Source organism: Dermacentor albipictus, chromosome 9, assembly GCF_038994185.2.
Source record: "Dermacentor albipictus isolate Rhodes 1998 colony chromosome 9, USDA_Dalb.pri_finalv2, whole genome shotgun sequence".
Lineage (NCBI taxonomy): Eukaryota > Metazoa > Arthropoda > Arachnida > Ixodida > Ixodidae > Dermacentor > Dermacentor albipictus.
In genome coordinates this window covers 106142836-106168238 of record NC_091829.1, presented here as the reverse complement: position 1 = coordinate 106168238, position 25403 = coordinate 106142836, and the positions used below count along the sequence as shown (strand labels likewise).

The 25403-nt window shown below is 48.8% G+C and overlaps 1 protein-coding gene across 16 annotated transcripts in view; it reads right to left on the bottom strand.

Annotated features, from left to right (window-relative positions):
- The window catches only part of LOC135907219 (phospholipid-transporting ATPase ABCA3-like), a 456174-nt gene that overhangs the window by 235751 nt on the left and 195020 nt on the right, over positions 1-25403 (bottom strand). For 14 of the 16 annotated variants that reach the window (XM_070525189.1, XM_070525199.1, XM_070525188.1 and 11 more), the window contains one exon: positions 14105-14193. The exons of 1 other annotated variant lie outside the window; for it this stretch is intronic. In XM_070525189.1, coding sequence (XP_070381290.1) covers positions 14105-14193 — 89 coding nt within the window. Of the gene's footprint in view, positions 1-3843; positions 3931-14104; positions 14194-25403 lie in introns of those variants that run through there. One more of the 16 variants, XM_070525203.1, reaches the window with a different exon arrangement.

The following is a 25403-nucleotide window of genomic DNA, read 5'->3' as shown; positions in this document are numbered from 1 at the left end:
CACTAAGGTTTTAGGTTTTTTCTTCGAAAGCCAGAGGATTGTGGGATTGTCTCCCCTGCTGCAGCAAGTACACAGGCGGTAATCTTATAATTCATTTCGTCTTTGGCTAGCTCACCTGGTATGTTATCCAGAGTGGCCTTTTCAGTAAAGAGAGGGCAGTCTACTAGATGGAGATTCCAACACGTTGGCCTTAATAGGATGGTAGGAAAAGGAGATGTTCTTTTAATGATAGCAAGCATATGGTCACCTCGATAGAGGTTGTAAATAATACTCCATCCGAATTCACCAAACAGAGATGGAGAGCACAGTGCGTCATTGCTCATTGCTCCTGTGCTTGAGGTGCAGTAATTTGCCGCACCTGTGTTTAAAATGCATATGTCGTTTGTATGGGTAAAATCATCAGGTGTTTGACTTCTGGTGTCAGTTGTTTTACTACCCCATAACGTGTTATGTGGGTTAAGATCACCGCGTATTAAAAATGGTTCAGGTAGCTGGTTTAAAATTAACTCTAGATCTCTTACGGTAAAACGTGATTGAGGCGGAATGTAAACTAAACAAATCGTGATGGTTTTGTGAGCTAAAACGATGACAGCAACTGCTGGTATGTGACTCTTAATGGGAAATTCTCTGGCTGCAGGATCGTATATCCTGCAGAACAATGGCTGCACCACCTGACAGCCGTTTCATCTGAATACGGTCGCGCCGTGCAACAGTGAAACCTATTAAAATATTTTTTGGGTTTTTCACCTGGGTTTGTTTCCTTTAAGGACAAGGCCACAGGAGGGATGGTAAATAACAGATCTTTTGTGTCACCTAAGGTATGTAAAAGACCTGTACAATTCCAATGGATAATAAAAGTCATTATGAAATTGAAACGTAAAACTGATATTAACGAGTGAATAGGAGATAAGAAAGATGTTAGGTGACACACATCTAAAGAAAGCAGATACAAAGGAGCGATAACTTTAGGTCATCGCTTTCTTATTTTCTGTAGTTATTGGGACATTGCAGCTCTTTCCGCGCTCGAGAGAGAACTTGTCATTCGGTGTCGATGACACCGGGGCTTTTGCATCGACCTCTATCGCTCTCTCTGAGGCGCTGGAGGACCGAGAGTAGGGCGCCGAGGTACGTGTCTCGGGCCTTGGAGTTCGTTGGATCTTAGGGCCCTGCGGAACTGGTTTCTGCAAGACCTGTGAAGAGGATGGAGCAGCGCCGGCTGCATCCACCATGGGGTGGGAGTCGTTACTGCGGGATCACTATGCGTGGGCTCGGAGGACTCCCGAGACCTCCGTGACACTGCCCCCACCTGCGTCACATCGGCATAACTTCTTCGCGAAAGGTACGACAATAGATTTCTTGCTTCAAAGAACGAGATTTTTTCCATACCAGTTAGCGCAATTACTTCATTTTCCTTTTTTTCAGCATGGGCAAGAGCGCGAGTAAGCTGGATGATCTCCTTTGCAGTTAACACAATGTGGGGAAGAGGTGCAGTTGTCAGATTGGTGACCATTGGAGCTTCATTTAGCACAGGTTGTTTGGCCTCGGCATGCATGTCAAGCATGTCCGAACCTTTGGCATTTGAAACATCGTCTGGGGTTAGGGATATATAGACTGACATTGACTTCAACATAACCTGCATCGAGCGAGGTAGGCATTACGCCTGTTACGAAGGTGAGCATGATATGTTTGGTGGGAATTTTTTGGTCGTTTGTGCGGATGACTATTCTTTGTGCTTTAGTAGCATTTTGTTCCTGGAAACCTTCCAGAAGTTCCTCATCGCTTAAGACCATAAAGTGTTCAGATGCTACTCGCTGTGAAGAAGTGCGCACAAGCTACCGAGCGCAAGAGCAGACGACATTGCGGCCGTCCTCAACAAGAGGAAAATAGAGAAGAGGGAGGCTGGTGCAGCGCGTGAAAAGGGTCTCGCGCAACGGAGATTGTTGGAACGCCGGCGCGACTAGGGCCACCGGGCGTCCGTCTTCGGGACAGGGAACGCCTCGGGTCGTTGCATGGCACGAGACCCCGGAACGGCCTGCTGCAGCCTCGAACCCGCATCTACGCACGAGGTTCGGGATAACGAGCGTCCGTCGTCGAGACGAGGAGCGCCTCGGGTCGTTGCCTTGCACGAGGCCTCAGGTCGGCCTGCCACCATCGTGGAACCCGCTTTTACGCGCGAGGTTCGGGTGACCGGGCGACCGAGTGGCCTGTTCTCGTCTACAGAGCTGTGGGCCATCCACCTTTTCCTGCCCCGTGCTGCTGCGTCTGCTATTCCACGCCGGTCATCACTCGACGAATAAGTGTCCCACCTCCATGACTCTACGTGTCACCACCTTCCGGACTTAACCGCAACCTCGTGAGACTGCATTTTTTTTCTATTTGTAAACAACCTTGTATGTGTGGGTCTAGCTTAAGATATTTTTCGTGTCTACGTGCCGTCTACAATAATTGTGTGTTTGCTCATCATGCACTGTCTCCTCCATCTTCCTCGCGTCACACGCTTTGCAACGTGACGGTCCTAACATCATCACACTCGCCTGCTTGTAATAAGTGTTTTGTGGGCTGAAACAGTCACTGTTGCGTCGCCAATACTAGTAAGTTCCGAGAGCTTCTCTGCTTGATCTTAATCATTTAGTTCTATGAGGAGGTCCCCGCTAGACATTTCGGCGGCTTTGTATGTTGGACCCAATTTGTCTTTCAGGCATTTCCGGCAGCTACCGGAAACGAAGAGAGCTTTGTAAGTGGCATGTGGCTTTCGCTGCGGGCTATATAGTACTTGGGAAAAGATGGAGCACTGCTCCGGAAGGAGAATTGGAGCGGTACTTCGGTGCGGCATGTTTTCAGGCGGCGATCATAGATAACAGACGCTTGCGCTGCCATAAGAAAATGTGTATGTCCGGCAACATCCCTGACGACCCACCATGGAGCCCAACAAGGGGACGCGGCAGAGCTTGTATACAAGCCTGCACAACACCAGCCGTACGCCATCACTATACCCAAATATGGTGTACCCAAAGTAGGATAGCCACACCAGGTTACCCTTTGCCGCCAAGGAAAAAGTAAGTAAATACAAGGTAAAAGAAGACAGGATGGGTCAACAAGTAAGAAACAAGGACGAAGATTTGAGAAAACAGAGACAGGAAAAGGTGACTGCCGGTTTCCTCCAGGTGGGTCAGTCTAGAGGTGCCGTCTTTGTGAAGCAGAGGCAAAAGGATTGTGTTGCATACACCGGGGGGCCTTAAAGGTCTAACCACTCAGCATCAGTTCAACCCCCAGGATCCCCATTTCCCCAGACATGGCAAAGCCACGCACGGCTACAAGCCTGAGGGCCCAAGTCTCGTGGGTTCGGGTACTTGGTGTCGCAACACACGAAACGTCTGCTGATATAGACTCCCCTGCGGAGGTTGCAGGAGGAAGTGGCAGCCGTATTAGGAAGCCGGTAGAAGCGTTGCACGATGCGTTTGCTCTTCGCTTTCTCAAAATTTCGGCATTCCTTAATGATAGACGGAACCATTGAGCAGTTGCTGCAAAGCAGGAGATTGAACGCATCGGCCGCGATGCCCTTCAAGATGTCCAGCATGTCCGCATCCGCTTTACGGCAGAGAGCCAGAGCGTCTTGAATATACGCGACGTACGATTCAGTTGATGTCTGGTCAGGAGACGCTAGCTATTGCTTGGTCTCCATTTGACGTCCCACAAGTCTTCCGAAAAGATTGCGTAGCGTTTCTTCGCAGGATTGCCAGCTTATAATGTCGGCTTCATGCGTCTCAAACCACACCTTCGCGGTTCCTCCCAAGCAAAAGATAACGTTGCCCAGCAAAAGTGTGCCATCCCACTTGTGCTTACCGACGCATTCATACGACGTGAGCCAGTCATGGACGTCGACTTTGCTAGTGCCAATGAAGATTCCCGGGTGACGTAGCTGGTTTAGCACTACTCCTTCTGGTGCCTGCGCGGCGGAGGCAGCGTCAGTAGTCATAACAGTTGAACTAATCTGAAGCGTGCAGTGAAGATCCAGGGCTGGCTTGTGGCGACAGTACCCTGCACGCCCACCAAAATGTTACGGGGAGGAAATATATGTATTTATTTACAGTACATGCAGGGATAAGGTGCTAGCTCAGTAGTGAGGGTAACACAATCTGCTGATCATCGAGACACTTCAACCTCGTCTTTACCTCTCAACGCCCTTTTGTACACAAAGTCGTACGTGACAATATTTATCGAAATGAGCAAGACCGCATGTCCCATAAGGAGGCGGCAACATCAGTGCAGCACCGCAGAAGACGATCGCGTCGTCGATGTGGACAGGCTGTAGGGCTCAAGCGAGAGCTCACTTACTCCAACGTCGCAGGTCGAACAGAATGTAGCTGAATCAGCATAGATAGATCTATCCGTAGGATTGCTTGAAAGAAGCCGCGCAAGCACAGGATCCAATCTATTCTAGTACCTATTGTAATCTTCCTCGGCCGAATTTTATACATGGTGCATTTTATACACGAGGCACTCCAGACCCTGTCGTGCCTCGTGCTACGAGCTTCGAGATTAGAAGAAAATGCAAGCAGAATGAAAAAAGTTTCTTCGGCGGTTGCTCTCTGCCCGTGGTAGTCTGCTGGAGTCTGAGTAGCTGAGACCCTAATTTTGCTTCTTTGAGCTCCTCGAACGTGTTGTGGAGTCCGAGGGCCAGCAGCTTCTCCGTCGAGGTGTTGGCAGGCAGGTGAAGCACTGTTTTGAACGCTTCCCTTATGATGGCGTCGGCCTGGTCCCGTTCGCTTTTGTTTGTGTTGTAATATGGGAGGGCGTACGTAATCCGGCTGATTATGAGACTTTTAACCAACTTGACTATCTTCCTCCTTCATGCCACTTCTTTTTTGCGAGACGCGGGTGATCATACGTGCCACCTGTGCCGTCGCTTGCTTGAGTAGGTTTATGGTGCGTGTGCAGCGTTGATTGCTCTGCACCCACATAGCCAGAATCCTTACGGCTTCTTTTTCTGGTATTTTTTGTCCTTCTAGGGTGACGCTGATTTGTTCTTCCGAGCACCGTTAGGGTCGCAGCTACTCAGACTCCAGCAGACTACCACGGGCAGAGAGCTCCTAAAAAACTGGGGCATAAAGAAATTGAAAGGGAAGAACAAAGAACGGCAAGTCTACCCGATGAGTATCGCAGTACTATCAAGGTAGGGTCCCTGTCAAGAAACATGGACCCGAATATACACACAGCCAGGCGGAACGCTAGGGCAAAGTATGTAGAAAAATACCTAGCAACCAAGGCGAGCATGGTATACACGGACGCCGCGGTATATCCTCGAGAACGAAGGGAAAAAGAACAAAGAGTCGTCGCGGCAGTAATAGGCTCGGACTATAGGGAAATTGCTTGCGCGTCGGCACGGGATTGTACATTAACCGAGGGAGAGGAAATGGCTGTTGCTCTAGCAGCTGTGGAAGGCTTCCGCACAAATAGATCCCTTATAATTCTAACAGACTCCAAGGAAGCATGCCAAACTACATTAACGGCAGAATTGGTCTAAGAGCGCTCCAAATCTTCCTCCGCGCTGGCCAACAGAATAAACGCATTAGACACACCATCTTTTGGGTACCGGGGCACACTGAGATTGAGGGCAATCAAAGGGTAGATAGGATCGCTCGCGAGCATACAAACCGAGCGGACCTAAACACAGATCTTGAGGACTTCATGACAGTGATCCCAACGTACTCTGACATACTAAATTACCATAGAGGGACGAGGATCAGACATCCCCCGCCTCACAATACACTCACTCAAGAACAGGATGTTTACTGGAGAAAGCTGCAGACAGGAACTTTCCCAAATTTACATAAGCGATACAAAATGTTCCCAGGTCAATACAGGGACACATTCCCGTGGTGTGGCGCAATACCCACACTTCATCACATCACATGGGAGTGCAATACGAATAAGGCATTCCACAAAATAGAAAATCCGAGTGCGGAGCAGTGGGAGAGCGTGCTCTCCAGGGCGACCCTAGCCTCCAACGGAGGCTTGTGGATCATGCCCAACGAGCAGCCACGCTCAGTGGTGCCCTGGAATAGGGGCGCCAACCATGCAGGCCGGAGATTGGCATCAACCAATAGAAGATGAAGACATCCGGCCCGACCGCTGAATTACGCTTTCTAGGGCAATAAAGTTAACTTCCTCCTCCTCCTCGGCGGTTGCCATCGGTCCGAATGGTTTTCGGGTCATTCGCTTCCTAACTCACACATTGCTGCAGCCGAGCCTCGGTCCGTATAACACGGTGCGCCCGACTTGATTGTACGGTGAGCACGACGTCATGGACGAAGCCACGAACGTGAGACCGACGATAAGCGCAGAGGGACTCGCCGCTGTGCAGGTTCACCTGGCGCACGCTTGGCCACAAAATCCGGCAGCCTGGTTTACGCAGGTGGAGGTGATCTTAGAACTCCGGCGCAATACCTCGCTGCGCCCGAGGTTCCTTCACACTATATTGGCGCTATCTACAGAGCTGGTTAACATATTCCAAGACGCTATAGACGCATTCCACGACACCACCCCCTATAACCACTTCAATACGATGGTTCTGCAACGCAAGTCCTTGTCTCTTCGCAGACCCACCCAGCAGCTTCACAAGGAAGTGGAGCTCAGCGGCCATCGGCCATAAAAACTTCTACTTCGCATGCGGCAGCTTATCAGTGAATGTAGGCTGAATACGAACAGCCCGTTGCTGCGCGAACGGATCCATCAGCACTTGTCGCAGAATCTGGCGGTCGCCTTGGCTACAACACCAAAACACCTGTTACTCAAAAACATCGTGCAGCTTGCCGTTTGCATCGCCGAATATTCAGCCAAAGGCATCGTGGCAACAACAACTGCTCCGCTGTCACACATCGAAGATGGGCAGTGTAGCCTTGAGGAAATGACTGACGAGCTTGCTGGGACCATAACAGCACTACGGTCGTCACCTCACTGTCGACAGCGCGACCGCGATTGCCTTTGCAGATTCCCTTCTCGCTTCAGCTCCGGTTCTGCCCCTCGACACGGCGCATACTGCAGATATCACAACAAATTCTACACCGGCGCACCTCGATCCCTCTCCCCTTGCAGTTGGAAGGAAAACATGCCGCAGAGTCACTGATGGCCGCATGTTTTAGGTAGATTTAGTGAAGGCCTTGCGTCAAATTCCTGTTGAGCACGCGGACACTGCGTCATTATTAGAAATTTTCAAGTACGCCCGCATGCCATTCAGGCTGAGAAACGCTGCTCAAACCTTGCAGAGGTTTCTCAACGAGGCTACCCTGGTATTCCCCTTCGTCTTTGCGTACTTCAATGATCTACTGATGGCTAGTATTATTCCTGAGCAGCATAACTACAATTTCCACCCGCTATTTTCTCTGCTTCAGGAACACGGCCTTCTAATCGACCCTGCAAAATGTCGCTGGTGTCCACGACATTCAATTTTTCGGACACCGCGTGATTCTCAGAGGAATCACAACATTGGAATATAATGCTCAATGCTTTCACGATTTAGGTCACCCAACGTCACTGCGAAAGCTCACCGAGTTCGTTGGGCTGTTGAACATCCACCACCATTTTTTTTCAACATCATCCTAATTAATATTCCGCTGACCGTTCTTTTCAAGCTACTAAAGCTCCGACCGCTCCACTGTCCTGAACCTCCAACGCCGAAGAGTCTTTCCAAGCAGCCAGAAACGTATCGGCAGGTGTCACCCGGCTAGTGCATCCCCTACATGTTCGACGAGGCGTCTTATCAGCGATGCATCGAGTGCGGCTGTCGCCACTACTTTGCAAGAGTTCCGGCGACAACAGTTCTAATTACAACAGTTACATGTACTGTTCCGTGTGCCGAGGTATGCGTGGCCGGCAGGAGGTCTCGACCCCACTTCACGCAGAGTCAGAGACGAGGAGAGCTTTCTCGGCGAAGAATTCTTTATACAGTATGTACAAGTTGGCGTGGTTAACAGGAGAGAGCAACAGAGCAGCTGCAAGCTGCCCAAATAACACTTCCCGTCCCCAGATTCCCCAGATAGTCCCTAAGGACGAACAAGTTCGAGAGAGAGAGGGTCCGGGCAGCCTCCGTGGTCCCAACACCGCTTTCAGTGGCCGGCGCCTCCGGGCACCGCGTTGCGCCGTGGGCCAATCTGGCGGTCGGTCGGTATGGTGCGCCGGGCAAGTTCAATGGCCCGGCATACGACAAAGGGAACGAACGATCTGCAAGGCAAGGTGTCGAAACATAGTCCTTGGGTCGTCGGTAAAAGGGTTGCCCCTGGGCGCCGCCGCACAAAGGAAGGGGTGGGGTGCATTGCTGTCCGCACGAGGAGGGGCCGAATAGCAGTCGGTGAGCCGACGGCCGCTTCTGTCGTTGACGCCGTGCAGCCGCGAGGACACCCAAGCCATGCACTTAGTCGTGACGCGCCCGAAGCGGGCACCATGTGGGGAGGCATTCTGCCTCCACGGTCGACACACCACAGCACTGGCCTCCCGTCAGGCAAATCCCAAGGCACAAACATAACAGTACCCAACTGGGTTTCTATCCGAGAAGCCAAAGCTTGTATAAACGCACTGTAGCGTGATCGGCCGTGATCTGGTTGCGATATACATGTGCTTTCGGTTTGTTCGACACCTGCTGGAAGGAACAAGCTTTGACGTTCTGAAGGATCACAAGGCTTTGGCGTTCGCTTTTCGTGGTAATCTAACACTTGTACCACACCAGAGATACGGCACCTCTATTTCATCTACGAGTTCACCGTGGACGTACATTGCATTAAAGGCCCTATGAACGCAGCCGCAGATATCTTCTTACGTATCGACGCAATATCCACGGCCACGCTTCATTTGAAGAAATTACCACAACGCAGTGCTTAGAGGTCAAACTTTGGGACCTGCAGTCATCGACTACGCCATCAGCACTCTCCAATGTGCCCTTTTTATTTTGTTGAGGCACTATCACTTGCGACGTGTCAAGGGGCCCAACACACCCATTCGTTGTATTCCGACTCCAACATCAAGTATGCGGCAAGCCACACAGTGTAAGTCAACCCGAAGTTCGTGCTACCCAGTGTCTAATTACATGCAGCTTTATGCGGCCGAGTGTTAACTCTGACTTGCGGCGCTCGGCTCACGAATGCCTTCACTCTCAACTCTTGAAGACAACATGACATGCGAAGCCTCCATTTCACTCATATCTTCCACCTGACGTCTTACTGGATCGCACTCACATCTACATCACTCTCCCGCTCGCTACATGTACTCTAATACCAGCTGCACACTTTGGGTTGTATATTTGCCACACAGCAATAATTTCCACCTGCCTTGCGTGGATTTTTTTTTGAAAAGGCTGCGCTCACTACTTTCCTGTTGAGAATGCTCTGCCATGCTGATAAACTGGATGCCGTTAGTGTCTTGGATGTACCGGGCTCGCAGCGATAAATAAAGGAAATGCGGGCAAAGACAAATGATTATTGTTGTGTGGCAAATACACATGCCAAAGGGTGCAACTATTTTCACAGTGTACTTGTGTTGACCATTATACCCGCTCGCCTGAACCATGTCCTCACACTGACATAGGGGTACACAATGGCGTCCGCGTTTGTAAGTAGCTGGATCTCGCGCTTTGGATGCCCCAGTGTTGTTACGACCAATCGCGATCGATAGTTCACACGTTATTTCCTCCGCGAACTCACATGCCTGCTTGGCGTCCGCCATATGCATACCATTCCGTATTACCCGTCGGCAAATGGAATGGTTCGGCGCTTTACTGTCAACACAAAACTGCCTTGATGGCACGCCAGGGTTGCTCTTCTTGGGACGAAGACCTTCCTCTCGTCCTGCTATGGGTGCGCTGCTCGTTGAAGGAAGACCTCGCCCGCACGGCTGCGGAGATGGCCTATGACACAACGTTGCGGTTGCCCGGTAAATTGTTCGCACAAGCTACGCTTGAAACGCCGAATCCGGACAGCTATGTTCAGCAGCTCTACCTCTTCTGTTCACGCTTCCGTCCTTGCCCTAGTAGGGTTGCAAACTCGTTATATTTTTTTAAGCAAAGAGATGCCAACAGTGTCCCATGTTTTCGTACGGCGTGAAGGCATCCGACCATCCCTTACGCCTCCTTATTACGGCCCTTTCAAGGTACTCAAGCGTACAGATAAAAACAGCTCCTGCCAAATTTAACGGACGTGAATAAGTTGTGACGATAGACAAGGTCAAAAGAGCCAAACTTGTGACCCATCTATGATTATCCGCTTTCAAGAATGTTACAACAGTTGAAATGACGAATCGAGCCGATCGTTCCGCATCAAAGGCTGTTTCTTGGGCACCACTGCACCGCTGCTCCTCTAAAAGTGGAGAAGCTCTCGAACAGCCGTCGGCATCTTCCTCGGCTGCCTTCTATATGGGGCGCACTCCGGCGCGCATGTCTCATGCCTCGAGCTGCAAGGTGCGAGTTTTGCAGATAATGGAAGAAGAATGAAAAAAAAACATCCATGCCTGTTGTCATTGGACCGAACGGTTCTGAGGTCTTGCACTCGCTGACTCACACATTGTTGTAGTGGACCTCACCTCGGTCCCTATAGTATGGTCACGCTTGCCTAATGCGTACACGGGCCTTAATCTCTCGACGGGAGCAAGGACAGTACACTGAAAAATCATGGGACTTTGTCATCAAAGCCATGCTGCGACAAATATTCGACGCGCTGGAACTGGTACTGTCCGATGAAAATACGCCAGTGGTGCTAACAGTGCCAAAAATTACGAAAGCTATAGACAGTCTCCTAGCTACACTACAGTATCCTCTACCACTGTCCGCGAAAATAACTGTGCTGTGCTGTGAAGTGTACACGTACGCGTTGCGCAGAAACAGTATGCTGCGCAGCTTTCATCGTCGAGTTCGTCATACCACAACCCTTGTTCCTTACCACATTCCTTCTCTGCTATTCCCCCAAACGTCTCCCCAGCGTGGAATATTAGGATAAGGACACTGCGCTCAGGATGACTTCTCCAGCCTTTACGCCATTAAAAAGTATCCCTGTCTCCCTACGTAATGATACTTCTTGTCTAATACAATTTTTTGGGGGGTACGGTCAACGGCATGCTGAAAGATCTTTCTTTCCAGCCTCAGAAACGCCTTAGAACAAGTGAGGTTCCTTCCAAGGAATATATTACGGAATAATTTTTCAAAGACGGCACTACAAAGGGACATACCACGGCAGGAGTGACTGTTGGGCTAGTCGGCCTTGCCGGCACACATGGTGTGCCTCTGGGTTTCTGAGCCGCTAATGGAGTCCCTTTCGTGATAATGGAGTGCTTTACGGTGATATTTCGTTAAATCCAGTGCCACCTAAGAAGGATGCCGCTTGTAAGACTTCTTGCTCTCAAGAAATCGCCGCACGAAAACTGGATAAACAAGATGGTGAACGCAAGAGGACGATTTATGAACTGAAAGAGGCTCAGCAATCACTTGAGGAGTGTATTTCCGACATAAAGAGCTCAATAATCGGACAAAGCTCTGCAGCTGAAGCAGCCTTTGTTAAGCAACAACTTTATGATTTCAGACCGTTCCCAGAGAGTTAACCCTAAAGTTCATGGCATTAATTACACCGGAGCCGAAGCATGGGCACAGTCTGAAGAAAAAAAGTATTTCCCTCTGAATGTCGTTATCTACCTAAACAAGAAGTGACGGCCACGTTGTGTGCGCACTCACTAGAGAAATATCACCCTGAAAAATAGAGACCTATTATTGTAAAATTCATTTCGCTATAGCCTCGGGAAAGCATCCTAGTGGCAAAGCGTTATCTAAAAAATTCTGCATTCATGTGAGAGAAAATTTTTGCACAATGACAAGAGCCAATAGAAAAAAGTTGTTTTATAACAGCAAATTTGAGGAACGCAATCATTAATCCGTTATAATAAGGTCTACATCGAGAAAAAAAATGCTGCATTTACTGTTCAGCTATCAACCGTGTTTGTGTCCTTGAATCTTCTATTGATTCCGTTCTGGCAGATGCATCACCGATATCTGCGGCAGTTTCCCGTTGTCACTGAGCATCATGTTCTCTGTTGGTTCTCTGATCGTCTTTGAGACTCCAAGCGTATTCCCATTTAGTAATTTACAAGACTGGTTGTCTCCACGAAGATACCGAGAGCTTGTCGCGTTACCCTGTTGACGACTTTGAAGCCTCAATACTGCCACTGCCACTTGCATTTTGTCGGCATGACATCTTCTTCATTTCGGCAACGAGCAACTTAGCGGCTCCTACATCAAAGTCTTCACCGACCGCAGTGGAAACTCTTTGGCCGATGGTACTATGTACAACTTCGTTCTCCGTGATGGTACTCTGTACCGTCGTAATCGTCACCCTGAAGGATGTGATCTCGTACCCACAATTCGCGAACGTATTCACTCAACCGTTTTAGAAGAGCTTCGCGAACCAGCAGTGGTGAGAGACTTCGGCGTACATCGAACCTACGATGGAGTACCCAGCCATTTTTTCTGGTTGGGCGTTGCACGTGCCGTACAACGTTACGTCGCTTTCTGACCTATGCCACTGGCGCAAAAAGCAATTCGCTTCCCACTGGCTACTTGCACCCGCTCTACATCTTGGCTGAGCCCTTCCATTGCGCTTGTTTACCCGTTGTCAGCGTTTCTCCAGAATCTACATCGAGGAGCCAGTGAGCCACTGTTGCTGCCGACGACACGAGCCGCGGCGCCATAACACGGGCTCTTGCGACCACTTGCGCAACTGATGCTACGGACTTCCTCCTACACGATATAATTTTGATGCATGCCGCTTACTGTACACACCGTGGCCGTACGTTTTTGTCCATACTCATTGACGACATCATGCGCATCTGCTCTAAACAGCATAAGATTACCACCGCCCACCATCCGCAAACGACCGGTATTGCTGAGCGTTTACAGACAGGTTATCGAAATACGTTGCAGCTTCATTGTATTCTTGGATCACCTTACATTAGATTTGCCTACACCTCTTGGCGTCTAGAAACTGCTGGATATTCTCCGTTCTATCTCTTGTACAAATGAGAACCAACGCTATCAATAGGCACTGTGCTTCCGTCCACCCGAGCTTCAGGTAGGGATTATTACCGCTGTGCTAACGCCCATACTCACTATGCCCGTCAACTTGCACGCGCTCGTCTGCAAGTGTCTCAATAGGCGCAGAAGCACCACTACGACTTCCGTCAGCATTATCTGCGTTTTTCTCTCCGCCCACCCATGTTATTTTGGTCACCATGTTGTAAATTTGACCTTTGTGAAAATGTGTTCTCTTGGTACACAGGTCCATATCGCGCGCTCCGCCAAGTGACCAATCGAACCTATGAAATCATTCTAGCCACGCCTACTGCGTCCTCCACTGTGAAAACCAGTGACATTGTCCACGCCCCCAGACTCAAGGTCTGCAACTCTCCATGCGCCTTATATATTTAACAGCAGCTGGATGGTCCCTTTCCGGCCGGGCGGTGGTACTACAACACCATCAACAGACGCTGAAGACACAAGCCACCCCGACAAAGACAATGAAGTGTCTGGGCTCTTGGCGCGAGCTAGTGTCCGTCTTTAGATCTGGCTCCAGCGTATATACAGTGTAACTAACCTCTTTTGCCTGTGTCCTTCCACACTTAGTGATATAAACCAACAAGACAAGGATTCCAGAGAAAGAAAATAGGAAAGTATTTTTTCAACTTTATTTGCAAAAAAGCTAAGTGGACAGCGAACGAAGCTAGGCAAAAAGAGAGCTGCCCGCAGGTGGAAGGCGAAACTACATATCGCACAAAATTAACACTATGCTCTTGACCAACGGTGTAGTGTCCGCGAGGGCACTTCTCTCTGTAGTCAACTAATATATGACTGACTATTTCTTGTGTGCGAATATACAGTCGGCTCACAAGAATACAAGGCACACAGTTCTGATAATAACCTAACCAAAATATACTCCCTGGTTTCTATACAGAAATGTAACAGTCCGGGATTTGTGAAACGTTTGATGTCACATACGGTCGTCACTAAATGGCGAGCATGTCCGTCATTTACGCAATTCCGCACCTAAAGGACGAGATATTCTGCATTGGAGTGACTCACCTCATAATTCATTTCCGCATCTGTATAATTTTCACTTTGTAGCTTTAAGTGCTCCTGTTCTATGATCTGCTGGTAAACTACGGATTGGTCTGAAAGTAAAAGACAATGCGCACTTATTATATTTGACACTCAGGAATCATCTTCGTTTCACCTATTGCAATGAAATACACACACACACATACACACACACACACATATATATATATATATATATATATATATATATACATGTGTGTGTGTGTGTGTGTGTGTGTGTGTGTGTGTGTGTGTGTGTGTGTGTCTGTGCAGGGTGTTTAACCGAACACTTTCAAATACGTTTAAAAGTTGCCTATGGCAGATATCGCAATTCTAATTCATAACCTGGTCTACTGGAAGTGGCAGACAATAGTTGCACAAGAAATTGAGATGAAAAATTGACTAATTAATATGTATTCACTAATTGGGTCATTACCTAACTACATTATTGCCCATGTTGCAATTTACAAATTATTGCCGTAGAGTTCGCAAGGCGCATCCCTTTGGAACGAATTTTCAAGATGACACCATTGTCGAGGTACACATTCCCTATCTTTGCGTAGAAATGCATTGCGTTCCAGTTGATTTGTTAACAAAGCGTCGTTTCATGCACCGAAGCCCACAAGTAACTGGATCGCCAATGCATTTCTCCGCAAAGTTCGGGAATATATATCTCGGAACTGGTGTCGTCCTGAGAATTCGTTCCAAGTGAACCCGCCTTGCGATGTCCACTGATGAAATTTGTAAAGTGCAATATTAGTCATACGATAATTAGCTAAAAAGGTAATTAGTTATATTCTTCTTAGTCAATTCTGCATTTCAATTTTTTGAGCAAGTAGTGTCCTCTGCTTCGAGTATACCGCCGTCTGATAAAATAAAAATGAGCTATCTGCCACATGCACCTTTTCAAAAAATTTGACTGTTCGCTGAAAAGCCATATGTATATATATATATATATTCATTGCACTGACAAATGCAAACACAAGGGTCCGATGCAAAAGAAGATTTGCTGGTGACGGCACTCGGGCCCTGGATGATCTTGAGCGGACCGTTTACTTATCCGTTGATTTCCACAATAAATCATGACGATACCTAAATGCGCACACTTGAATTTGTTGGAGGAGCTGGTTTTCCTCTTTAACCTAGAACTCCGGATCCGGACTCTACTATGCATGACTGCGTCTCACCGCGAAATGCTGCCTCACATGCGGCTGTCAATTGTGCCAGCGTTCCAGACAGTGAGACCCTATTATTTAGCGGCACCGAAGACCAGGACGTGGAGGACGGGTGGTCCTCCTATCAACGAGTGAGCGCGCACAAGTAGGATGACGCCGCGAAGCTAAACAATGTCCTTCTTTACTTGAGTAATGTGGCCCATGTATGTTTTCGCAACCACAAAGCTGACGTCATCAACTCCAGCCTTGTCGCCGGCATCACAGGAGCGCCAAAAAACACACATCAGAAAAAGGAACGCTGACAGACACAGGCAATAGTTGCACTCTACTGATTTTATTCCATGAAAAGAATTTGAATATAAAGGCTGCTTCGCGCATGCGCGTTCAGAGATAAAGAACGAGTGCCACCACAACACCCCACAAAATACATCTTCTTTCTTGCTGAAAAAGGTCACATTCTGAACTATATAACACAATTGACATATCAATAATGCAATTACTTGTCTGTTAGTGTTCCTTTCTTTGTGAGTGTTTTTGGCGCTGCTGTTATGCCTGCAATAAGTGACCAACTCCCCCAAGAACTAGTCTTACTGTAGCCCTATCAAAAATTCTAGCATTGCTCACCATGAATTTTGTGGTGGACATAATGAGGAACATGTTGGGTATGATGGTATTCATCGTGGGTATACTGGGTGCAGTGGTTGATGGTGGGATGTATTGGTGGGATACATAGTGCGTGAATTCTCTCAATGGTGGGCATGCAGAGTGACTGGCAGGTGTGCTGGTTGAATGGTGGGATACATACTGGGTTACACATATAATTGGGGGTGAATGATGGATGTGCTGCGTGAATGGTGGTTGTGCTGGGTGGATGGTGGGATACATACTGGGAGACTTGCTTAAATGGTGCGTGAATGTTGTGCTTGCTGGATGAATGATGCAATTCATAGTGGGAGGTCAATGGGCGAATGTATGTCACAGTGAGACAATAAGAGGTGGCTTATGAAACTGTAGCGACACAATGACAATTGCAGGTTGATAGTGGGATTCATTAATTTCAACGAATAGTATCACAGTTGTCCCCCTCTTTATAAATGTACGCGCACGTGTACTTTTCTAGCGTATATGAAAGTATTTCTTGATGCCTAGTTAACTATTGTACACTGCTAATTTTGTGTCGACTATTAATGTCTTTTATTATTGTGATGACTTCAGCATTTCATGTTGGTTTTTCTTCAAAACAATATGTTACTGCTTTGTTACCCTTTGTAGGTAGTCGGAGCTGGTCAAGCTGTTTCAGTATTGGTTTTGCTCCCACCATATCTCGTGTGCGGCACATGAAAATTATATTGAGTTCAATTCATCTTGGAAACACTGATTTAGATTCTAAAGCACGCTAGACATGTATGTGCTACTACACTGCAGTGGCTATGGTAAACTTCACGCCCGTCAACATGTGGGAATCACCACAGACTTTCTCTCAATGGGTGTTGGGAGATCGATAGTATGAAGAAAGTCCTCATGAGAAACTGAAAATTTTTCTAATTTTTCATCTGTAATGAGTACAAATGGTAATCATACATGCGACACACAAAGAGAGAACACCACATTGAAAAATTTTCCAGAGTGATAACAAAAAATGCCTAACTAAAGTTCTAAAATATCTGAAGGAGAATGCTCTTTGAGGCAGCCACATTATTATCATGCAGTGTTGTACAATTGTTCTGCAGACTGTAGGTGACCAGCAAACATTGCATAAATTAAGTTGTTTAGAATGCTTTCTTTCAATGCATGTTCTGTGCCTCGCTTATATCTGTGTAGTTTTAAGATGAAGCCAATTGAAAATTGCGGCAGACCAGCTTGGTGTATTCCGGTCCTTTCTAATGTAAACTACAGCAGAGTCTGGTACTACCTGGCATGTACACCAGAGTGGTCTGGTGTCATCTGGTGCACGAGCAAGGATGGTGTAGTGCTACCAGGTGTGCCCAAGAAACCAGTCTAGTGTTGCTTGGTGTGCACATCATTGTGGTGTGGTGCTTGTCTGGCGTGCATGCAAGTGTCTTCTGGTGTAAACACATATTTTGCACACAAACTAGTGCTTTTCTTTTAGAGGCTCTTTCGGGTTCATGTATGTTTGCTTTTTAATGCTAATTTGTCTGCTTTCAAATGAGCACAACCAACACATAGAAATTTATTTCTGTTATTTATTTTACCAAGCAACGAGAACGTTTTCAAAAGCAAAGTCACTCCCCTCAGCACAAGGAAGTCACTAACAGTACATATGCACGCCAACTGGACGTGCGATAACGCACGTCCCTGTGGGCACCCAGTGTGCCACACGTGCATGGGGTGTCCTACCGCATAAGAAAGTGGCGAGCAAGTATGGTGTAGGTGTTCTTTCACTACTACTGAAGCTCCCTATAAGGTGCTGGTTGGTAAACAACGCCTGGAGTAAAGATAAATGCACCAAGGAGCACGTCACCGCTTTGTTAACGACAGTGTGCTAATGGTATACAGGATTCCACTTCCCTTTAGAAAGTGCTAGATTGAACAAGCAGACATGTGCCTGGATGACTGACTTAGGGAGTACCGAAACGCTGTAAATGCTCTAGTAGGCACTGGCTGCTTGGCTGACCACTGCCGAAAAGGTACTCGTAAACGATCCCCGTGTTTTCATAGCACGCAAGCGTTGAGTTGATTCGCCAAGCAATTAGAGAAATAGTTCAGGCGTTCTGCATATCAACAGCTGCTGATAAATGCGTAAGCACTCCATCACTGGCACTCATTGATGAAGAAGTGTTGTAGCGTGAGAAAAACCTGGTGAATGTTTTTGTAATCGCTTATGTTGGATGGCTATCAGCTTCATTGTGCATTGGTTGTCTCATACGTGGCACATTCGTTCATGCGTCTGTCTGCACATTTATTTGAACATATCTTGAGCATATGCATATCTTTGTATGCTGTTATGAATAAAGCTTGTCACTTGAAGCCTGCAGGTTTATCTTGCCCCACCTTCCTTCCGTTAGCCTGATTTTCGCAAGTAACTATGATCAGGAGCTCTATCAACATTAACTAGTCGAACTTTCTACAATAATTTCCCAATAATTTCTCTCATGTCCCGAGAATAATGGCTCCTGGCGGCTTTTGACACATCTGACGAGCTTGATTTTTGTAAAATGATACATGAAGGCCAGTCTTCATTTTTCATTGTACTGTAGTTACTAAAGTAGTGAGAAGTTTTCAAGTAAGCTTGACTTTTCTCTCTACTTATTATACACCTCTTATGCTGTCCTCATTCGTGCAAGTAGGCATTGCTGTGGAGTCTGTGTCCAGTTGCATTGTTTTTAAATTTCAGGCTATACAGCATAGACCACATAGCTCGTAGGTAGTTAAGTATATTGATACTCAATCAGTAAAGAAGCACACAATTTCGCACGTCGTGCAAAATTGTCTCTTTACTCTTGGTACAGGGTTCCTTGGTTATTGCGATGTTGCTCATCAAATGAGTTTGATTTCAACAGCACCACACAAAACATCTGCTTGTCACTACTGTAATTTTAATTGAGGTAATCAATCAAGCTCCAATTCTACAGCTGTTAAGAATGAATTCTAACGCTTTGGGTCTATTTCCATGTATTTGATCAGCACAGTGGGCAGTCTTCTCATTATTCTACTTGGTGCTATTCACGTCAGAATGTGTTCTACCAGCAAGTCAAATTTATGCTATTATGATGACTTAGATTACTGAGCAAATAAATGGAAACATTACACGTAATGCTGAAATAATTTTGCACAATAATACTAGTGTCTAGAACAAGGATGACATACACTGCAACATGTTGGGTATGCAAGTATGTCTAGCTAAGTACGCTTATGCGTATGTTTTACACATATTAGGTAGTGTTTTAGCTACATGAAACAGCCTATGCTGTATGGGAACTCCGGCATCGGAGTCAGCAGTCGAGGAAGTGGAGGACAAAGGGATTCTTCAGAACGAGCGGTGGTTTGGGTCTTAAGTGGGCGCTCTTGGGCGCAACAGCAAGGACTGGGGCCTGCTGGCGTGGACGGAGGAACTGCGCCGTTCCCAGATTGGGGCCCAGCGGGGGGCCCCAGCTGCATTCTGGTACGGACCATGATTGCGGGGAAGGCGGGCGGCGCCAGCTTCACGGGCAGCAGCGACGCCTGCCTGGCCTGGTGCGTGACCATCTCCGCAGTGCGAGCTGCAGCTCTGGCATTCACTGAGGAACGTCTACGCCGACTCCTTTTCTCTGACAGTCATCGTGTCTGGTAAGGGACACGGGGAGGGGGGGGGGTGGTATCCTGTGCGCTGCTGAAGCTCCTGGCGCTACTGTTGGGGAAGGGACCTGCCGATGCAGTTACTGCATCAACGCGATGCCGTAGTGTATGAACACGACAGACTGTCTATGCTCGGAAACTGCGCGTGGCTACACACCCAGCGGCGCGGCTGCGTCCAGCGACTCAGAAACGTGGGAGAGCAACGACTATTGGACCGTTGACGGTAAGGGAGCCTCCAAGACACGCGAAGGCAAGCTGTCAAAGAAAACAGCCCGCAAGAACCACTCGTCGGATAGTGAAGCAGAGAAGAAGAGCGGCTCATCGCCCTCGTCCGAGCCCGAGGAGTGCGAAGTCTTGGACTTTGGCGGCGGTTCGTCGGCGCCGGCAGGCGATAGTGGCAGTGAAGACGACGGTGACGTCGATTCAAAAGTAGAGTTCAGCGATAGCTATGACGAGAACCTCATGGGCGCATGAGGTCAGTTTCCAAAGGTAGTGAAAGTAGCACCGTTGAACCCATGATCATGATTATCTGCGATCTTTCCCTTCTGTTAATTGCGTGGTGCGGTGCCATGTGGTTTCTGTGCGGTGGAATGGCAGCGAGCGGGCTGCTACTAATTCCGGCAACCTGCTGCGTGCACTCGCCAGAAGAATGTTGAGGAGGAAGGCCGTACCAGGTGTGCCTCTGAGATTGGTTTAGGGCCTTCTGGTTCCTGCAAGACCGCGACAGTTCGGAGGCTCCACAAACTGGGCTACCTCATCTTCTCGAAGCGTACGTCCGGGAAGCCAGTGAGGTTTAGGGCTCCCGCGCTTCTGGAAGACTTGGCAACTCGGACATTGCCTGCTCAGCCGATCATCTTTCGTTGAAGCAGTCGGGAAGGTTTGCCCACCACCAGAGGTGGGGTGCCATTATTGCTTTCACAAAGAGAGGGGCAGTATGGGAGCTCCGGCATCGGATCCGACAGTCGAGGAAGCGGAGGACAAAGTGGTTCGTTAGTGCAAGCGGTGGTTCGGTGCTCGGCTCGGCGCGGCGGGCCAGGACTTGGGCTTGCTGGCGTGGACTGAGGGACCACGCCGTACCCACATTTACTTATGAGACACTTTGTCCTCCACTTCCTCGGCTGCTGACTCCGATGCGGAGTTTCGATACTTACGACAGCTGAAGTGAAGTTTATGGTTGACGAACCTGCTTGTTTTTGTTTTGCACTTACAATTTTGTGGTGTCTGTTAGGCCGCTCATCTCTCGAACAGGAAGAATGGACGGCGTAGGGCTGCATGATTGTTTTGTATATACTTTTGAAGTGCCGCTAGTTGCACGTGCGTTTTGTGAATGGAGAAGCGTCCACCCCCCAGCGCCTCGGGCGGCAAACGATTCTGTTTGTGAGGGGTCGGACGGCCCGCGTGGTGTCGGTAACGAGCCGAGGCGCGCGCCGCCGCGGGGGGCGCGGTGCAGAGGCGCAAAACGGATTCGGAGCAAATGCTTTTGCGCGGGCTTTGTTGACATTCCGCCGATGGTCATAATAGGGCCACGCGGACAAAGCTCGAGCGGGACGGTTGTATACGCGACGTTGTGGCGCCGGCTCTTGAGTCCCCTGCTAATTGGAGACGCAGCTGCTAGCAATGTTGACCACGTCTGGCGCGTACGGAGCGGGGGGTTCGCGCCCCTCGCATTCGGACGGCAGCCACGTGCATCTTGTTTTGAGCGCTGGGGAGAGCCCGCTTTGTGTCGTGTTGCAACATGCAGTGCGCGCCGTAGAGAGGGGCGCGGCGTCGTTTGAAGAGCACCCGAGTCCGGATGCCGCCAGCGGTAATTAGTTTTCTACCAGGAAAAACCTTGAGGGGGACTACGGTACGCGGTGTTGGGACACCAGCGCCCGAGCCCCCCTTGCTGGCTAGAAACGCCGCTGAGGTGCGAGATGGCCTCAATAAATCATGCATGCCTGGCGTGTTTGACGAGGCCGTCACTGACCACGTGGAAATAGGAGGGGGAGAGGAAGATGTGGGAAGAGGGAAAACAGGGTGGTTTTCCAATAGATTCACTTATGAGAGTAAGCCCATCCCTTTGGGTTGTGGCTTAAGAAACTGTCAACTCTCATTGGCAATTGCTTCCGTGGGATGGGCTAACGACCCTACCGCCCTTTTTCTTTGTCTCTTTCCCCTATAACAACCGAGACGAGGTGCTTGTTCCTCAGTCTAGGCTGTAATCACTAAACCTGATAGAACAGTAAGACTCCGTACGATGCAACGCTAGTCTGGGCCGTAACCACTTAGTGGTAGAACAGTGAGACTCGGTTGATCGTATGTAGTGACAGTTGTCCTAGGCTCTAACTTAAGAGAAAGTAGAAGAGTAAGGCGCTGTTTACTTGTGTGTTTTGTATCAGTGTTCTTTTGCTAACTCTGTATTTGACTGTGTAAATAGTTCCGTTGCAATATATCTTCAAGTTTTGTTACCTCCAACCTGCCTCCTGCTTCATCAACGCCGATAAACACCTTGAAGAGACTTTGGTCGACTTCAAGGAGAAAAGAACAATCAGCAAAAACTTTAACTGGCGCAGCCGACAGGATCGGCGAACTCTACAACATCGAATCCTGGACCAGTGGTGAAGGGATCAAGTCATCCAACGAGCACCTCCTGCACCTTTGAGAAGATCCCACAGCAGCCAAGCCCGGCACCGTGGAGGAGATCCGAAAACGACAGTGCATTCAGCAAAGGGTGAGCAGGATTTCTTGCGTCTTTCTCAAGTTGGCATGGCAGTTGATGTGTAGAGCAAATGGTGAGGACACGCGGGGGCGCAGAGACAATGGAGTCTAATGGAGTTGAGGGTGCGACGGTGGCGGAAATGGATCGGAATCGGGAGTTATCAAATGACGATAGGCTAAATTCCGATAAGTCAAATGAAATGAGAGAACCCAGTCAGAGCCAGGAATTTTCGCAGCAGGCATCTCAGCCTTTGCAAATTCCGAATGATACAAGAACGCTTGAACTTGAAATTCAAAGGCTCAATGCTCAATCTACCTGTATACAGCTTCAGATTGAGTACGAAAGGCTGTTGCAGGCAAGGACGAATGCTGAACGTCTCAATGGCACGTCGTCCAGCGCTGAGTCGGAGCGGGGCGATCGGAGGCGAATGGGCTTCGACTCCGTCGAGCAATGCGCAAAAGTGCTGAAAGGGTTCCGCCTGCCGTGTGACGCGGATGTACCCTTATGGTTTGAGGAGGTAGAAAGACTTTTTGCTACTTACGGGGTACCGTATGAGAGTCGCGTGCATTTAGTCATGCCAGCTCTAACTGAGCGCGTTCGCTACCTACTGCGTAACCTCAACCAGGAAGAGAGTACAGATTACGAGTCAGTTAAACAGGCAGTGTTGATGGAACTGAAGCTTTCTCCGGCAGAGTATCTGCAAAGGTTTGAGAGAGCAGTGAAGCGGAAGGAGGAAACGTGGTCACAGTTCGCGTCGCGAGTGAAAACGTATTTTTCCTACTACCTTCAAGTAAGAGGAGCCGACACTGTAGAAGTGATGGCAGAACTCATGGTAGCGGATCGTATAAAAGCGGGCCTTAGTATAGAGGGTCTTGAATACGTGATGCTACGAGAAGGCGAGGGATGGCTTAAGCCACCTGAGATTGCCAAAGTACTACAAACTTTGGAACAAGCCAAAGGCAAAGGATACGCCTCAAAGTCATCAGTGGCAGAGATGGGGCAAAGGCAGACACGCGTAGGGAAAAGCGCCCTCAGGTGCCACGTATGTCACAGCTCAGGCCATTTCGCTAAGGATTGCCCGATGTCTAGTGACAAGGAAAATCAGCCAAAGAAGGCTATCGAGCCAAGGCAGAGGGCACAAAGGGTGTCGATAGCCCACGAGACGGGAAGTGAGATACCGAATGGAGTCCTCACTGCAAAGGTAGAGGCCTTGAAACACAAAGGCGAAGGCATGACTAACCTGCAGTTGATCCCTATCTCATGCGGAAACGTATCCACAGATGCGATTCTAGATACGGGAAGTGAAATAACTGTCATACGCGAGAGTCTCCTTCCGAAAAGTATCGTGGAGCCATCAGGCACAATAAGATTGGTGTCTGCATTTGGTAAAACTATCGAGGCAAAGCTAGCAACGCTGCCGGTAAAGTTAAATAGCCCGCAAATGGCGGCGGAGCCCCAGAACATTGACCTACTCTGCGCGTTGACTAATGAGCTCGTCGAGGGCACAGATTGTTTGTTGACCAAGGAAGATTGGGAACATTTATTCAGGGCCAGCAGCTCTCTGGAATCCATTGTAGCACCGGCCGAGCCTGCTCAGAGGATAGAGCGATCAAATGAGAAAGCCGAGGCAGTAGCCTGCAATGTTACTTTGGAGGAGCAAGGTGTTTCTGGAGAAGTTGAGCTAATTGATGAAGAGAGGGATGCGTCAATAAGCCAGAGAGAAGAGTTCCGCAGATGGCAGCTAGCTGACGCTACCTTAAAGAAAGGTTGGGAAGATGCTCGGAGTGGGAAATCCGGCATGTTCGTCTCTGATGGACTCTTACACCACTGGGACTCAATAGTAGGCACCCGAGTGAGACAACTAGTTGTTCCCAAAGACAAGCGCAGTGAGGTGATGCGTTTAGCTCATGAGTCACTATGCGGAGGGCACCTAGGGCCAAGGAAAACTAAAGTGCGTATTAGGTGTAATTTTTTTTGGCCTGGTATGGAGAAGGAGGTATTAGAGCATTGTCGTTCATGCCATGATTGTCAAATTCGCTCTGACAGGCGTCGCACGGACAGAGTACCTATAACTCCTCCCACTAGGCCAAATCACCCTTTTCAAATTGTCAATGCAGACATCATTGGACCCTTAGACAGACCGTCAGCGAAAGGTCACAGGTACGCGCTATGCTTGGTGAACATTTGCACAGGGTGGCCAGAGATTGTCCCACTGCGCTCTTTGACAGCTAAGGCGACTTGCGACGCGTTGATTGAAATTTTCAGTCGCACTGGCGTTCCGGAAATGATCTGTTCCGACCAGTGCACTAGTTTCAAATCACAGCTCACACAGTCGATGCTCGAGAAATTACGTTGCGCACCAAGATTCTCAACCCCAGAACACGAAGAGAAAATAGCTGCAATTAAGAATGTGGCGACACCACGCACTAAAAAGGAGCTACGCAGCCTGCTAGGACTGTGCGGCTACTATCGCGAGTGCGTCCGAGAATGTGCAGAGGTGGCGAGCCCGCTCACGCGGTTAACAAAGAAGGGGGTACCCAATAGCATACCCTGGTCAGAGGAAGCTCAGACGGCGTTTAAGACACTGAAACAGTCCCTGTGCGAGGCCGTGGCGCTCAGCACTCCAGACCCATCTGAGCCCTACTGGCTTTTCACAGACGCGTCAGCTACGGCGGCGGGCGCTTGTTTGGCGCAAATGACAGCCGAGGGAAAGGAGGGGCCTATTGCCTTTGCCAGCCACCGCTTCACGCCGACTCAGACGCGATGGTCGACAATTGAGAGGGAAGCGTTTGCTATTATATGGGCCTTAAAGAAGTTTGACTACTGGCTTTTTGGTGCCGAGATAAACGTTGTTTCCGACCACAATCCATTGTCGTACCTTACAACTTCGACTCCACACGGGGCAAAATTGACAAGATGGGCGCTGGCTTTACAGCGATATCACGTGTCAGTGCGACATCGGAAGGGTGTCAGTAATGGTAACGCGGATGCTTTGTCCAGGCTTCACAACAGCTCATGGAAGCCAGCGTAATACTATAGTGCCATGCCAACTGGATGGGCGTGAATGTTCCTGCTCACTTGGCGCTGTATATTGCGGACTTTGTGAGTGCCGATT